Source organism: Rhinopithecus bieti, unplaced genomic scaffold, assembly GCF_001698545.2.
Source record: "Rhinopithecus bieti isolate Rb0 unplaced genomic scaffold, ASM169854v2 scaffold_13259, whole genome shotgun sequence".
In the NCBI taxonomy this organism is placed as follows: Eukaryota; Metazoa; Chordata; class Mammalia; order Primates; family Cercopithecidae; genus Rhinopithecus; species Rhinopithecus bieti.
In genome coordinates this window covers 749,388-765,693 of record NW_016807544.1, presented here as the reverse complement: position 1 = coordinate 765,693, position 16,306 = coordinate 749,388, and the positions used below count along the sequence as shown (strand labels likewise).

The window sequence follows — 16,306 nt, the reverse complement described above, 5'->3', positions numbered from 1 at the left end:
TCTGGCCTGATTAACGTCCCCAGGAAGAGGTTATTCTGGGAATGCTGATTCAGAGAATAGCATGCAAGATCTTAAGGAGATGAAGACAATCTTGTTCAACTTAAAAGAAAAACTAGGGCAAATGGGAGACCATATAGCTGGAAAAATACAACTGATAATTTTCTTCTAAAGAGACTGTAAGAGTAGAAAATAAAACAGACCAGGATTAGTGAAATAAGCTACCTGAAGAGACTGGGGATACCCAAGTTTAGAGATAAACCTTTTGAATATATGATTTATTACCAATCAGGACTTCCTTGAGCCATGTTCATGACCTCAGCAATAATCTCTAAAGGTCCTTAAGGTAGGATGGAACCCTGTTCCTGAGTGGGTACACTGTGAACCCCTAGACCAAAACATCATGATTAAATCACAACAAAATAACCAATATCATCTGAGCCAAAGGAGAGCTATAGAATAATATGACTTCCCATTACTTCTCCCAACAACAGTCAGTCCAAGGATTTGAAAACAGTATGCAAAACATTTTAAGTATATTTTATTTATGAAAAAATAAAACTACTTGTTATATGTTTGGAAGAAAGAAGTTTAGCTTTGAGGTCCTCTATTTCCAGCCACTGTCTACTGGTCTTCTGAGCCTTTTGTGAGGTTATTTTATCCAACTCACTATTCCTTCTTTTAAGATATACTACTCTGCTCCACATAAACTGCACATCTAGTACAAAAGCTCAAAGCCACCACTCACAGAGGAAGTACAAAATGCTCCTGTTCTTACTGATGGAGTAAAAAGAGGCTGATATGATGGCTGTCTTACTCTAAGTGGTGGCAAAGGAAGGACTAAACCAAGTGCTAAATCTGAAGATGGTCAGTATGTACCTCCTAGACCATGATAAAGGCACCAGTTGTCAAGATAGCTCACTATGCTACATGATAGTGGGTAAACCTGTACATAGGACACTGGTGGTTCAACTACACAAGTCCTTTGCTTAAAAAGCAGTAGTGGTGGTAGGAATTAGCTTTGTAATCACAGGCCTTGGCATTGTGATTATGTTACATGGAGTCTGACCAGGGGTGTGATACTACCACAAAAATCATGAGACCTAGAAGGAAGCCGTAGTTGCTGAAGTCCCTAACTCATCTTACTTTTAGGATAAGACATGTTATCCTAATGTGTGGATTGTGAACCACCAGAATTAAAATCACCCCTAGTGATTCCCAGCCTAGACCTAGATCAGAATCTTATAGGTGGGGCCCAGGAATCTGAATTTTTACAAGTTCCTATGCCTTTTTTACTCACATTAACATTTGAAAATCAATGGTCTAGATCCACACTGTCCAATATGGTAGTCATTGGTTCACGGGCTCCTAAATTTAAATCAGTTAAAATTCAATAAATTTACAATTCAGCTTTTTAGTTGTACTAGCCACATTTCACGTGTTTCACAGCCACATGTGGCAGTGACAGCACATTTCCAACACTGCAGAAAGCCTATTAGCCAGCACTGGTCTAGACTTTGTATTTGGGACAAAGACATCTAATTATCCTTAAGTGTGGCAGACAGAGGTAGAATTTCTTAAGGACTAGATTTTGAAGGGTAATGTGTGGAATGTGAATGTATGTGCATGCCTATGCATGCCCAGGGTAGAGGAGGTGCTACCTGGACAACGAGACTGGGACACTGCAAATGAAAGAAAGAGGGAGGTCACTTCCTTTAACCTGTTTCGGCAGAGTTGGTTTGGCCTAACCATAATGAACCAGTTAGGTTATCTTAACCAGAAGATCAGAAAGAGGAAGGTCTGGAAAAACTGACCTCATAAGAACAGGGACATTCTTTGCATCTTTGGAAAAACCTGGATTCAAAGAGTTGTAAATGAAATAAACTCTACCTTTGCTCTTCGGGAAGAGCAGTACTCTATCCAGTTGAGGTAAATCACACAGAAACTCTCCCTAGATATGCCTGCCAGTCGGTGGTCATAGTCTTCATCAATGTTTGGATTAAAGGTCGGGTCCACATCGACATAATTGCGATCGGCACACAGACGAAGTCCTTCCTGCATTGTCTCATTAGCTAGCCACTCCTCTAGCTTAGAAGAGGTTGTAACATAATAAATGATACCCTAACATGAACAAGACAAAAAAAAAAGAATTCAGATTAAATTACAATTTCAATTAACTCAGATTCGTCAATGAAATAAATTCCAATTATTTATAATGATATAAATTCCATTACAATTATTTATAATGATATAAATTCCCCCTCAATATTCTACATATATATTTTAAGAATACTATAATAATATACCTCAGGCCTTACTGGATGAAAAAACATCTAATACTTTAAAATCACAACCATAAATTCAACAAAGCAACTTCAAAACAATTCTGTTTATTTTATTTTATTTTACTTATTTATTTATTTAGAGACAAAGTCTTACTCTGTTGCCCATGCTGGAGTGCAGTGGCGTAATCTCGGCTCACTGCAACCTCTACCTCCTGGGTTCAAACAATTCTCATGCCTCAGCCTCCCAAGTAGCTGGGATTACAGGCGCCCACCACCACACCCAGCTAATTTTTATATTTTTAGTAGAGATGGGTTTTCACCACGTTGGCCAGGCTGGTCTTGAACTCCCGACCTCAAGTGGTCCATCTGTCTCAGCCTCCCAAAGTGCTGGGATTACAGCTATGAACCACTGCACCTGGCCCTAATCTATTGATTTTAGAGCTTTTGAACTTAGGATATTTCAAAAGAGGTTAAAAAAAAAAAAAACACTTTACTGTAGTGCATTTATTTTGAATAATTTATCATAGAGAGTTATTAAGGCCATCTGGTGGTCCAAGGCCAAGTTATAGAGATATATATTTATAACTAGAAAAGAAAATGCCACACTCACACAAGAGTAAAAAATACTGTGAAATCAATCTCTAGTTTCCTGAGGTTAGGTTTAGCCAAACATTAAATGGAAGGCTCAATGTTCATCCCAATCAGCAAATAAGGTGGTGAGGAGAGGTAACAACATAAGATACGAAAATTTCAGGCTGGGGATGGTGGCTCACGCCTATAACCCCAGCACTTTGGGAGGCCAAGGTGGGAGAACTGCTTGAGCCCAGAGTTTGAGAGCCTGGGCAACATAGTGAAACCTCATCTCTACAAAAAAATAAAAAATCAGCTGGGTGTGGTGGCATGCAGCTGTAGTCCCAGTTACTCAGGAGGTTAAGGTTGAGTGTAATGCTTGAGCCCTGAAGGTCAAGGCTGCAGTGAGCTACAATTATGACACTGTACTCCAGCCTGGACAACAGAATGAAACCCTGTCTCAAAAAAAAAAAGGAGAAGAAGAAAAGAAAAAAAGGTGTGAAAAATTCAGATGTTGGTTATTAAAGCTTAGCACACATTTCCTTCTTAAAAATACTGGTTTTACCTGCAAGCCCCTAAGTCACAACCATACTGTATTTCTATAAACTCTTCAGCAAAAATAGAATCTCTTGTGCAGTAAAGGATTAACCTTGCCCAATGAGGGGTTTGGCCTTTACCCTTGGGTTGTAGGGGGTAACCTCTAAGCCTTGGCATGCCCTTCCTGTTAAACAGTCTTTGTTCAGCTGGGGACCTAGAGCCACACAGTATCAGCACGACCTCTGGACGTCCTGGAGGCTTATGTTGGCCATGTGGATGGTCAACCACGTCTACGTGACAGGACACCAAGCTCAAGCAAGCTTCCTTGGTGGACAACATCCCGTGAGTACTGCCATGCTTCACTGCTGGGAGAAACAGGCATCTGCACAATTCTTAGCAACTTACTGAACCTATGAGTGGTCTTGGGGAACCCAAAATTACAGTTGATATCAGAAGTGAGGGTGGTCTTGGGGACCTCCTGAATTTTGCAATATTTTTATTCAGTTTGTTGAATGAAAGCTGTGCAAAGCAGTGGTCAAGAGCAAGGGCTCAAGAGTCAGACAAGCATGGGTTTTAAGCCCCAAACTCTACTTGTTAGAGGACCTTGGCCAAGATAACTTCTGATCCTTACGTTGTTTATTTGTAAAATAGGGAAATACTTATTTACAGAAGACAATCACGTGTGTATGCATATTTGTGTGTACATATTCCTTAGCACAATGCCTAAAACACAAGCTACAAATGTCTAGCTATTATTAATGAATGAATGGAATGAATTTCAGTAAACAAAGAGAAAGCAAGACGTTAGTAGGTCTATTTTTATGGACTTTTCTGGATCCTAGAGAATTTAAATACTCAGAAGCAAAGCATAAGTTAAAAAAAAGTATACGCATATATATATATACTTACATATATATACACGTTATTCACAAGAAACTCTGATTATCTGAAGATCTAAGCAGACACAAACTCTTACCTTGACATAGTAAGTTGTGAGTACTTTCCGAAGATCAAAGACTTGAAGCATAGAAGCAGCACTATTATCAGTGATGCTATACCCCTCCAGAATATACTTTGTGACTATCACTTCCCAAGCTAGCCATCGCTGGCTAAATGCAGCATTAAATGAAAGCATGTGAGGAATATGGCCAGGTTCACAACAGCAAAATCCTTCATCTTCCTCTACACCTTCAGTAATGGCCTCCACTTCCCGTTGTTGACAGTAGGTACCTTAAAGAGAGAGAGAGAGAGAGAGAGAGAGAGAGAGAGAGACCATTACAAAGGGGGAAAAACCAGAAAGTGGGAAAAATGAATGCAAGGACACATGAGATTTAGAAAAAATACATATTTTATCACAATTGAAAGTATATGATGGATTTGCCTTAGAATATTCATTAATGAATTATAGCAAACACCAGAAATCACGCATATTCTATATTCATATCCTGCTAAAACACAATGTGCATTAGCATTAGCACACTACAGGTTTTTTTGCTTGTTTGTTTGTTTGTTTGTTTTGAGACAGAGTCTCCCTCTGTAGCCCAGGCTGGAGTGCAGTGGCGTGATCTCAGCCCACTGCAATCTCTGCCTCCCGGGTCCCAGTTCAAGCAATTCTCCTGCCTTAGCCTCCAGAGTAGCTGGTATTACAAGCATGCGCCACCAGGCCCAGCTAATTTTTGTATTTTTAGTAGAGACGGGGATTCACCGTGTTGGTCTTAAACTCCAGACCTGGTGATCTGCCTGCCTCAACCTCCCAAAGTGCTGGGATTACAGGCGTGAGTCACTGCACCCACACTACGGGTTCTGATAATTCATGTGGTAAAGTAACTTTAGTATTGACTTACTGATTTCTAAATGTTTTAAATGGGTTTACAATTGTGTTTGTATCAAATGAAGCACCAAAGAGTAAAGGCACATCTCCTGAAGGTCTGAGTTAATTTTAAAATACAAAACCAGTGGAATGTTATTGAAGTAAAATACAAAACAGATTAAACATACAATGAGACCCATAGCAATCTAGTGCCAGTAAAGTATCATCTGTTACACTAACGTCAGTTTTCATTTTGTTCTGTGGTCTTGTTTCAATTCAATTTGTAAATTCCTTATATTATGTAAAGACTATAATCATACTTAACTGTATAAAAATCAGACTGCACAATAGTTTTTTCTTCTTTAAAAGTAATATTAATACATACACCATCCATGTCTGAAAACCACTGCTTTGAGAGAAACTGATACCATGACACCTAGTCCCAGCTGATAGTGGTGGTGGTACAATGAAAGATAAGGCTAAAAAGGTTTTTATGGCCAAGCTAAGGAGCTGTGCATTTAGCTCTCTATAGCCCTCAATAATTCCATTATTTCATTTTTTTGTTTAATAACTGTCACCAACACTTCCATAATAATGTTACATAGAGTTGACAAGAAAAACCCTTGACTTGAACCTGACACTAACAGGAATACATGCTGTGGGTGACCATTTTATATGATACTCCCTAAAAATACACAGGCATACCTTGTTTTACTGTGCTTTGTTTTATTGCTCTTTGAAGGCACTGTGATATCTACAAATTGAAGGTTTTTGACAACCTTGTGTCAAGCAAATCTATTGGTATCATTTTTCCAACAGCATGTGCTCACTTCCTGTCTCTGGATCTCAAACATTTCATTACTATTGTATCTATAATGGTGAGTCCTCATTACTCCCTATCATCAGAACAGCAAGGGGAAAATGCACCCCCATGATCTAATCACGCCCCACCAAGCCCCCCCAACATTGGGGATTACAATTCAACATGAGATTTGGGCAGGGACACAAATCCAAACCATATCACCAGGATAGGCCAAAAGTTAGGCCTCATGTACCAAATGGCCAGGTTGTGAATGCAAAGGAAACATTATTGAAGAAAATTAAAAGTGCTACTCCAGTGAACAAACAAAAGATAAGAAAGCAAAAAAGGCTTATTGCTGATATGGAGAACGTTTGAGTGGTCTGGAGAGATCAAACCAACTACAACATTCCCTTAAGCCAAAGTCTAATCCAGAGCAAAGCTCTAACTCTACAATTCTATGAAGGCTGAGAAGCAAGGAAGCTGCAGAAGAAAACTGGAAGCTAGTAGAGACTGGGTCATGAGGTTTAAGGAAAGAAGCTGTCTTCACAACATAAAAGTGCACGGTGAAGCCGCAAGTGCTGACGTTAAAGCTGCAGCAAGTTATCCAGAATATCTAGCTATGATCATTGACGAAGGTGGCTACACTACAACAACAGATTTTCAAAATAGACTAAACATCCCTACATGGAAAGAAGATGCCATCTAGGACTTTCACAGCTAGAGAGGAGTCAATGCCTGGCTTCAAATCTTCAAAGGACACGGTGACTCTCTTTGAAAGAGTCCAATGCAGCTGCTAAGTTTAAGCTGAAATGCTCATTTATCATTCCAAAAATGCTAGAACCTTTAAGAATTATGCTAAATTTACTCTGTGCACTATAAAGGGAATAACAAAGACTGGATGACAGCACATCTGTTTATAGCATGGTTTACTGGATATTTTAAGCCTACTGTTGAGATCTTCTGCTCAGAAAAAAAGATTCCTTTCCAAATATTACTACTCATTGACAATGCACCTGATCACCCAAGAACTCTCATGGAAATGTACAAGGACATTAGTGTTGTTTTCATGCCTGCTAACACAACATCCGTTCCGCAGTCTGTACATCAAGAAATAATTGCAACTGTCAAGTCTTATTACTTAAGAAATAAATTTTGTAAGGCTATAGCTGCCATAGAGGGATTCCTCTGATGACTCTGGGCAAAGTAAACTGACAATTTCCTGGAAAGGATTCACCATTTTAGACGCCAGTAAAGACACTCATGATTCATGGGAGGAGGTCAAAATGTCAACACTAATAGGAATTTGAAATAAGTTGATTGTAACTCTCATGGATAACTTTGTGGGGTTTCAAGACTTCAGTGGTGGAAGTAATTGCAGATATGGCAGGAATAGCAAGAGAACCAGAATCAGAAGCGAAAACTAAAGGATGTGGCGGAATTGCTACAATATCCCAATAAAATGTAAAGAGATGAGGTGTTGCTTCTTATGTGTGAGAAGAAAGCAGTTTCTTGAGAGGAAATTGACTCCTGGTGAAGATGTTGTGAGCCTTGGTTAAAATGACAACAAAGGATTTAGAATATTACATAAACTTGATTAATAAAACAATAGCAAAGTTTGAGAGCACTGACTCCAGTTTTGAAAGAAATCATACTGTGGGTAAATGCTATTAAACAGCATTGCATGCTACACAGGAATCCTTCATGAAACAAAGAATCAATAAATGTAGCAAACTTCATTGTTGTCTGATTTTAAGATCTTGCCAAAGCTGCCCCAACGTTCAGCAATCACCACCCTGACCAGTTAGCAGCCATCAACATCGAGGCAAGACTCTCCATCAGCAAAAAGATCACAACTCACTGAAGGCTCAGATAATTCTTAGCATTTTTTAGCAGTAAATTTTTAAAATTAAGATATGTAGTACATTCTTTCTTTAGCCGTAATGCTATTGCATATTTAATACACTACCATATAATGTAAACATAACTTTTATATGCAGTGGAAAACCAAGCAATTTGTGTGACTTGCTTTATTGCAATATTTACTTTATTGCAGTGGTCTGAACCCAACATGCAATATCTCCAAGGTATGCCTGTAATACATATACATGTTTTTCAAAATAGTAAGAACATATGCAATATTATAAAGTGTCTTTTAAACCAATAATAGAAATGAAATTTAATGAAATGTTTTCTGACACCTTTTGAAGACCATGTTTTACTACAGTGACCTTTTAAAACAGAAAGAATTCTATTAATTTGCTAATATTTAAATTGATTTAAAAAATAAAAAATGGGTGAATATTTTTAGAGCTACTATACGCTTTGGCTGTGTCCCCACCCAAATCTCATCTTGAATTGTAGCTCCCATAATTCCAAGTGTTGTGAGAGGGACCTGGTAGGAGATAGGTGAATCATGGGGGCAGTTCCCACATACTGTTCTCATGGTAGTAAGTCAGTCTCAAGAGATCTAATGGTTTTATAAGGGGTTTCCCCTTTTGCTTGGCTCTTATTCTGTCTTGTCTGCTGTATTGTAAGATGTGCCTTTCACCTTCTACCATAACTGGGAGCCCTCCCCAGACACGTGGAACTATAAGTCCATTAAACCTCTTTTTCTTTATAAATTACCCAGTCTCAAGTGTTTATCAGCAGTGTGAGAACATACTAATATAGGCACTTATAAAAAAGGACTGCTAATTTCTGCTTACTTTGCAATTGCAGGATTTTAGCATCTATAGTCACAATCAAAATTAAACTATACTTATTTTTTATAAACGTATATACGTATATATACACATACATATATACATATATTTGCATATGTGTATATATGTATATAAGTATATATCAGATAATATACAATGTATATTAAAACATATATTATATAAATATATTATTTATATATGCACATATACATACATGCATGCATATATACAAATATAAATGTATATACATATATGTATATACAATTATATACACATGCATGCATATTTATACATGTATACATATGTGCGTGCATGCATATTTATACATGTATGCATATATACAGGCATGCATGTACATATACACTTATGCATACACACATGCATGTATACATGCATGATGTATATATGTATACATACATGTGTACATACATGTATAGATGTACATAAGTTCACATAAAAATAACTATAATTTTGCTTGTGACTACAGATGCAAAAATATATGTATATATATTCTTGTATACATATATACGTGTGTGTGTGTGTGTGTGTGTATACAAACCTAAAAAGCCTACCAACAAAAAGAGTCCAGGACTGGATGGATTCACACAGTATATGTATGTATACATATATGTGTGTATATATACATGTATACATGTATGTGCATATATGTGTATATGTATATATACACATGTGTATATATATGTGTGTCTGTATATATATATATATTTTGAGATGGGAGTCTCACTTTGTCACCCAAGCTGAAATGCAGTGGCGCGATCTCGGCTCACCGCACCCTCCACTTCCTGGGTTCAAGTGATTCTCCTGCCTCAGCCTTCTGAGTAGTTGGGATTACAGGTGCCTGCCACCATGCCTAATTTTTTTTGTATTTTTAGTAGAGATGAGGTTTCGCCATGTTGGTCAGGCTGGTCTTGAACTCTGGACCTCAGGCGATCTGCCCACCTTGGCCTTCCAAAGTGTTGGGATTATAGGCGTGAGCCACCGTGCCCAGCCCACTGAGTCGCATTTTGATATCAGTATTACACTAGTTTTTTAAAAGCTTGGAGAAATTCAGCTTTTTTCTCCATGTGCTACAACGAGTTAGAAATTTCTAGAATAAACTTCCTGAGCCTTTTTTTTTAAAATTGTGAAACTGAACAACCTGCTCCTGAACGAATACTATAATGACTACTGGATATATATAATGAAATGAAGGCAGAAATAAATAAGTGCTTTGAAAGCAATAAGAACAAAGACACAACGTACCAGAATCACTGGGACACAACTAAAACAGTGTTTAGAGAGAAATTTATAGCACTAAGTGCCCACAAAAGAAATTAGGGAAGATCTAAAATCAACACCCTAACATCGCAATTGAAAGAACAAGAGAAGTGAGAGCAAACAAATTCAAAAGGCAGCAGAAGACAACAAATAACTGAGATCAGAGCAAAACTGAAAGAGAAACCCAAAAAACCCTTCAAAAAATGAATCCAGGAGCTGGTTTTTTGAAAAGATCAACAAATAGAAAGACTGCTAGTTAGATTAATAAAGAAGAAAAAAGAGAAGAATCAAATAGACACAATAAAAAATGATAAAGGGGATATCACCACTGATCACACAGAAATACAAAGTACCATCAGAGAATACTATAAACACCTCTACGCAAATAAACTAGAAAGTCTAGAAAAAATGGATAAATTCCTGGACACATACACCCTTCCCAAGCATAAACCAAGAAGAAGTCGAATCCTTGAACAGACCAATAACAAATTCTGAAATTGAGGAAGTAATTACTAGCCTACCAACCAAAAAGAGTCCAGGACCGGAAGGATTCACAGTTGAATTCTACCAGAGGTATAAAGAGGAGTTAGTACCATTCCTTCTGAAACTATTCCAAACAATAAAAAAGGAGGGATTCCTCACTAACTCATTTTATGAGGCCAGCTTCATCCTGATACCAAAACCTGGCAGAGACACAACAACAAAAAAGAAAACTCCAAGCCAATATAGCTGATGAACACTGATGAGAAAAATCCTCAATAAAATACTGGCAAACCGAATCCAGCAGCACATTAAAAAGCTTATCCACCATAATCAACTCGGCTTCATCCCTGGGATGCAAGGATGGTTCAATATATGCAAATCAATAAACGTAATCCATCACACAAACAGAACCAATGACAAAAACCACATGATTATCTCAATAGATGCAGAAAAGGCCTTTGATAAAATTCAACACCCCTTCATGCTAAAAACTCTCCATAAACTAGGTATTGATGGAACCTATCTCAAAATAAGAAGAGCTATTTATGACAAACTCATGATCAATATCATACTGAATGGGCAAAAGCTGGAAGCATTCCCTTTGAAAACTGGCACAAGACAGGGATGCCCTCTCTCACCACTCCTATTCAATAGAGTACTGGAAGTTCTGGACAGGGCAATCAGGCAGGAGAAAGAAATAAAGGGTATTCAAATAGGAAGAGAGGAAGTCACATTGTCTCTGTTTCCAGATGACATGATTGTATATTTAGAAAACCCCACTGCCTCAGCCCAAATTCTCCTTAAGCTGATAAGCAACTTAGCAAAGGCTCAGGATACACATCAATGTGCAAAAATCACAAGCATTCCTATACACCAATAACAGAGAGCCAAATCATGAGTGAACTCCTATTCACAACTGTTACAAAGAGAATAAAATACCAAGGAATACAACTTACAACGGATGTGAAGGACCTCATAAAGGAGAACTATAAACCACTGCTCAAGGAAATAAGAGAGGACATAAACAAATGGAAAAACATTCCATGCTCATGGATAGGAAGAATCAATATTGTGAAAATGGCCATACTGCCCAAAGTAATTTATAGATTCAGTGCTATCCCCATCAAGCTACCACGGACTTTCTTCACAGAATTGGAAAAAACTACTTTAAATTTCATATGGAATCAAAAAAGAGCCTGCATAGCCAAGACAGTCCTAAGCAAAAAGAACAAAGCTTGAGGCATCATGCTATCTGACTTCAAACTATACTACAAAACTACAGTAACCAAAACAGCATGGTACTGGTACCAAAACAAATATATAGACCAATGGAACAGAACAGAGGCCTCAGAAATAATGCCACATATCTACAACCATGTGATCTTTGACAAACCTGACAAAAACAAGCAATGGGGAAATGATTCCCTATTTAATAAATGGTGTTGGGAAAACTGGCTAGCCATATGTAGAAAGCTGAAACTGGACCTCTTCCTTACATTTTATACAAAAATTAACTCAAGATGGATTAAAGATGTAAACATAAGACCTAAAACCATAAAAAACCTAGAAGAAAACCTAGGCAATATCAGTCAGGACGTAGGCATGGGCAAAGACTTCAAAACTAAAACGCCAAAAGCAATGGCAACAAAAGCTAAAATTGACAAATGGGATCTAATTAAACTAAAGAGCTTCCGTACAGCAAAAGAAACTATCATTAGAGTGAACCGGCAACCTACAGAATGGGAGAAAATTTTTGCAATCTATGCATCTGACAAAGGGTTAATATCCAGAATCTACAAAGAGCTTAAACAAATCTACAAGAGAAAAACAACCCCATCAAAAAGTGGGCAAAAAAAGTGGGCAAAGGATATGAAGAGACACTTCTCAAAAGAAGACATTTATGTGGCCAACAAACAGATGAAGAAAAGCTCATCATCAATGGTCACTAGAGAAATGTAAATCAAAACCACAATGAGATACCATCTCATGCCAGTTAGAATGGCAATCATTAAAAAGTCAGGAAACAACAGATGCTGGAGAGGATGTGAAGAAATAGAAATCCTTTTATACTGTTGGTGGAAGTGTAAATTAGTTCAACCCTTGTGGAAGAGTGTGGCGATTCCTCAAGAATCTAGAACTAGAAAAACCATTTGACCCAGCAATCCCATTAATGGGTATATACCCAAAGGGTTATAAATCATTCTACTATAAAGACATGTGCAAATATAAGTTTATTGTGGCACTGTTAACAATAGCAAAGACTTGGAACCAACACAAACGCCCATCAATGATAGACTGGATAAAGAAAATGTGGCGTATATATACCATGGAATACTATACAGCCATAAAAAAGGGTGAGTTCATGGCCTTTGCAGGGACATGGATGGAGCTGGAAACCATCATTCTCAGCAAACTAACACAAGAACAGAAAACCAAACACCGCATGTTCTCACTCATAAGTGGGAGTTGAACAATGAGAACACATGGACACAGGGAGGGGAACATCACATATCCAGGCCTGTTGAAGGGTGGGGGGCCATGGTAGGGATAGCATTAGGAGAAATACCTAATGTAGATCACTGGTTGATGGGTGCAGCAAGCCACCATGGCATGTGTATACCTATGTAACAAACCTGCATGTTCTGCACATGTACCCCAGAACTTAAAGTATATTAAAAGAAAATTGCGACATGAAGTTGAAACTATTTCTTAGGTTTTATGTGTTATTACTTCACATAATAACACATTCTTTCTGGGAAGTTTATCAAAGATTTTTAAATGAAGAAATAACACAAGAGTTGTATTTTGTGCAGATCACTGTTAGTGGTGGACAGAAATCAGATGTGGTAAGAGGAAATGTAAAAGTTTGGACAGTTACTCAACTGAGGTCTCTTTGTTCGCAGCAGCAGAATAAGGAGAATGGGATACCTGAATTAAAGCAGAATGTTTTTACTCTACAATTCTAATCCCAAGACTATTTCTACCCAATATGCCCTACTAATATATTTTGCTCAGAAAATGAAGTCCATAAGTATAGGAATTAATATTAATAATTGAAAAAAGAATTTTTTTCTGAGCAAAATATATTATGAGGAAATATTCTATTTTCAATTATCAATATTAATTAATAGGGATTCTAGGGTATCTATGAGGAACTATTACCAATTGTTCCCTAGATTAGCTACATCTTCCAGCCACTTCATAATGAATATACTGATAAAACTAAATAAAACAATCATGAAAACTAGATCTGTTTAAACTAATCTGAGTAAAATGGAAAGGAATCCAGTCAGCCAAACATACTATTGATGTGTAAAGTTTGACTTGTAAAACTGTACCTGGTAGTTTACACTTATCAGTAAAAAATTAATATGGAAGAAGGTGGTATCAGAAAATTCTGATATAGACAAAAAATGACTGATAACCCAAATTTTTCACATGAAGTTTACATGTAAAGAATCTAGAGCATCTGTAAAATAAAAATGGAAATGAGAAGTATGAATTGGTTTAACTAAGATCTATAAAAACTGACCAAGAAACTTGTTTCAATATTACTTAAAAGTTAGCATCCAGGATAGACAAATAAAATTTAAAAATAATAAATTGGCTGAATGGAGTCTGTCGCCGAAAGTAGATAAAATGATCAGCAGATCCAAATATCTGCCTGGCAAAATAACGACACTGTGGATTAATATTTGGTGGAGGGGTAGGTGAGACAGGGGATCACACTATAAAGAAAAGAAAGTAACCAAAGATCACATCGACATGTGAGCAAGAATATACTCATCCCTCATGAGAGCTCTGGAATGAACAGAAAGAAGAAAAGGCTATACACTTACATTATTTAATCATTCTATGAAACTAACAAAATACCTATTATATACTAATTGCTGTGTGTGATAGGTACTGGGTACATAATGATAAATGAAGCACATGTGATTCCTGCCCTTGGAAATCTGCCTATATTCTAAAACAAAGATTGATTAACTTCAGCCCTGGGCCAAATCCAAGCTTAGAATGGTTTTGATGTTTTTAAGGGGTAATTTAAAAGAAAGAAAAAACAACAAAGAAGAATATGCAACAGAGAATGTGTATGGCTCTCAAACCCTAAAATATTTACTGCCTGGTTCCTAACAGAAAAAGTATGCCAACCCTTTGGCTAGAGAAAAAATAAACTTTAAACAATAAACACAGTCACATGTTGCATAACTCTGGGGATACATTCTGTGACATGCACTGTTAAGAAATTTCATTGTGCAAACATCATAGAATGTACTTACACAAACCTAGATGGTACAGCCTACTATACATTTTGGCTATATAATATAGCCTATTGCTCCTAGGCTAAACACACCTGTACAGCATGTTATAGTACTGAATAATGTCGCTAATGGTAACACAATGGTACGTATCTGTGTATCTGAACATATTGAAACACAGAAATGGTACAGTAAAAATACGGCAAAAAGATAAAAAATGGTACATCTATATAGGGCACTTGCCACAAATGGAGTTTGCAGGACTGGAAGTTGCTCTGGGTGAGTCACTGAGCGAGTAGTGAGTGAGTGTGAAGGCCGAGGGCGTTACCGTACACTACTGTAGACTTTATAAACCCTATACCTTAGGTTAGAAATTAATTAAATTATTTTCTCCAACAATAAATTTACCTAAGCTTACTGTAACTTTTTTACTTTATAAACTTTTAATTTTTTAAAACTTTTGACTATTTTGTAATGCTTAGCTTAAAACACAAACATATTGTATAGCTACATAAAATATTTTTTCCCTTATATCCTTATTCTGTAAGTTTTACCTATTTTAAAATTTTAAATTTTTTTTTGCTTTTAAACTTTTTTGTTAAAAGTAAGACAAAACACACACATTAGCCAAAGCCTACACAGACTCAGAGTCATCAATATCACTGTCTTCCACCTCCACATCTTGTCCCACTGGAAGGTCTTCAGAAGCAATGACATGCATGGAGCTGCCATCTCCTATGAATATAACGACTTCCTCTGGATACCTCCTGAAGGACCCGCCTGAGGCTCTTCTTGAGGAGGTATCTCTCTTTGAAAAATTGTGTCCACAACAGTTTGCTTGGTTTGTTTCTTTCATTCATCAGAGATTTGCTTGTATGCAGATAATGCAGCAAGAACATTCCTCTCTATTAATGAAAACCTTTTGGTGTTATGGTCCATGTTTTCAAAATTTTAAGGAGCTTGTTGAGGTCTGCAAAAGATTCTGCTAAAACCCTTCACAGTGAATTTTCTTGGGTTTCGTCTTTTTCTTCTCTAGCAGTTTCCCTTTCTCTCGCCTGTTCTTCAGCTATGAGTTCCTGTTCCAGTTCCAACAACCCCTCATTAGCCAGTTCCTCAGGAACCACCTCTAGGAGCTCATTAATGTCATCCTTGTCCACACCATGGTTAAAGTTGTTTGCCATCTCCAACCACAGCCATGTTGATTTTTGCAATCTCTTCATCCTTGGCAAATCCTCTGAAGTCACAGATGAACCTCTTGAGTGTCTTCTTCCAGATGCCATTCATACCCGCATTGGTGACATCACCCTAAGCAAGGTTCTTGATGCAGTCATAGACATAATCCTTCCAGAATTGTATCAGTGTCTTTTCAGTGTCTTCCTCAGTTGCAGAAATAGTCTGGGTAAATGTCCTTCTCACGCAGTAGGTCTGAAAAGCTGCTATAACTTCTTGATCCATTAGTTGGATCAGAGAGGTGGTATTTGGAGGCAGAAATACCACTTTGATACCAGGATAAAGATCACCAATAAAAGGAGGATGTGTGGAGCACTGTCAACAACAGGCACAATCTTTTTTTTTTTTTTTTT

The 16,306-nt window shown here is 37.3% G+C and overlaps 1 protein-coding gene across 1 annotated transcript in view; it reads right to left on the bottom strand.

The window, feature by feature from the left end:
- PCNX1 (pecanex 1) overlaps positions 1 to 16,306 on the bottom strand; it is a 213,885-nt gene that overhangs the window by 36,562 nt on the left and 161,017 nt on the right. The window contains 2 exon segments of the mRNA XM_017882758.1: positions 1,888 to 2,118; positions 4,366 to 4,619. Of these exon segments, the coding sequence (XP_017738247.1) occupies positions 1,888 to 2,118; positions 4,366 to 4,619 (485 nt within the window).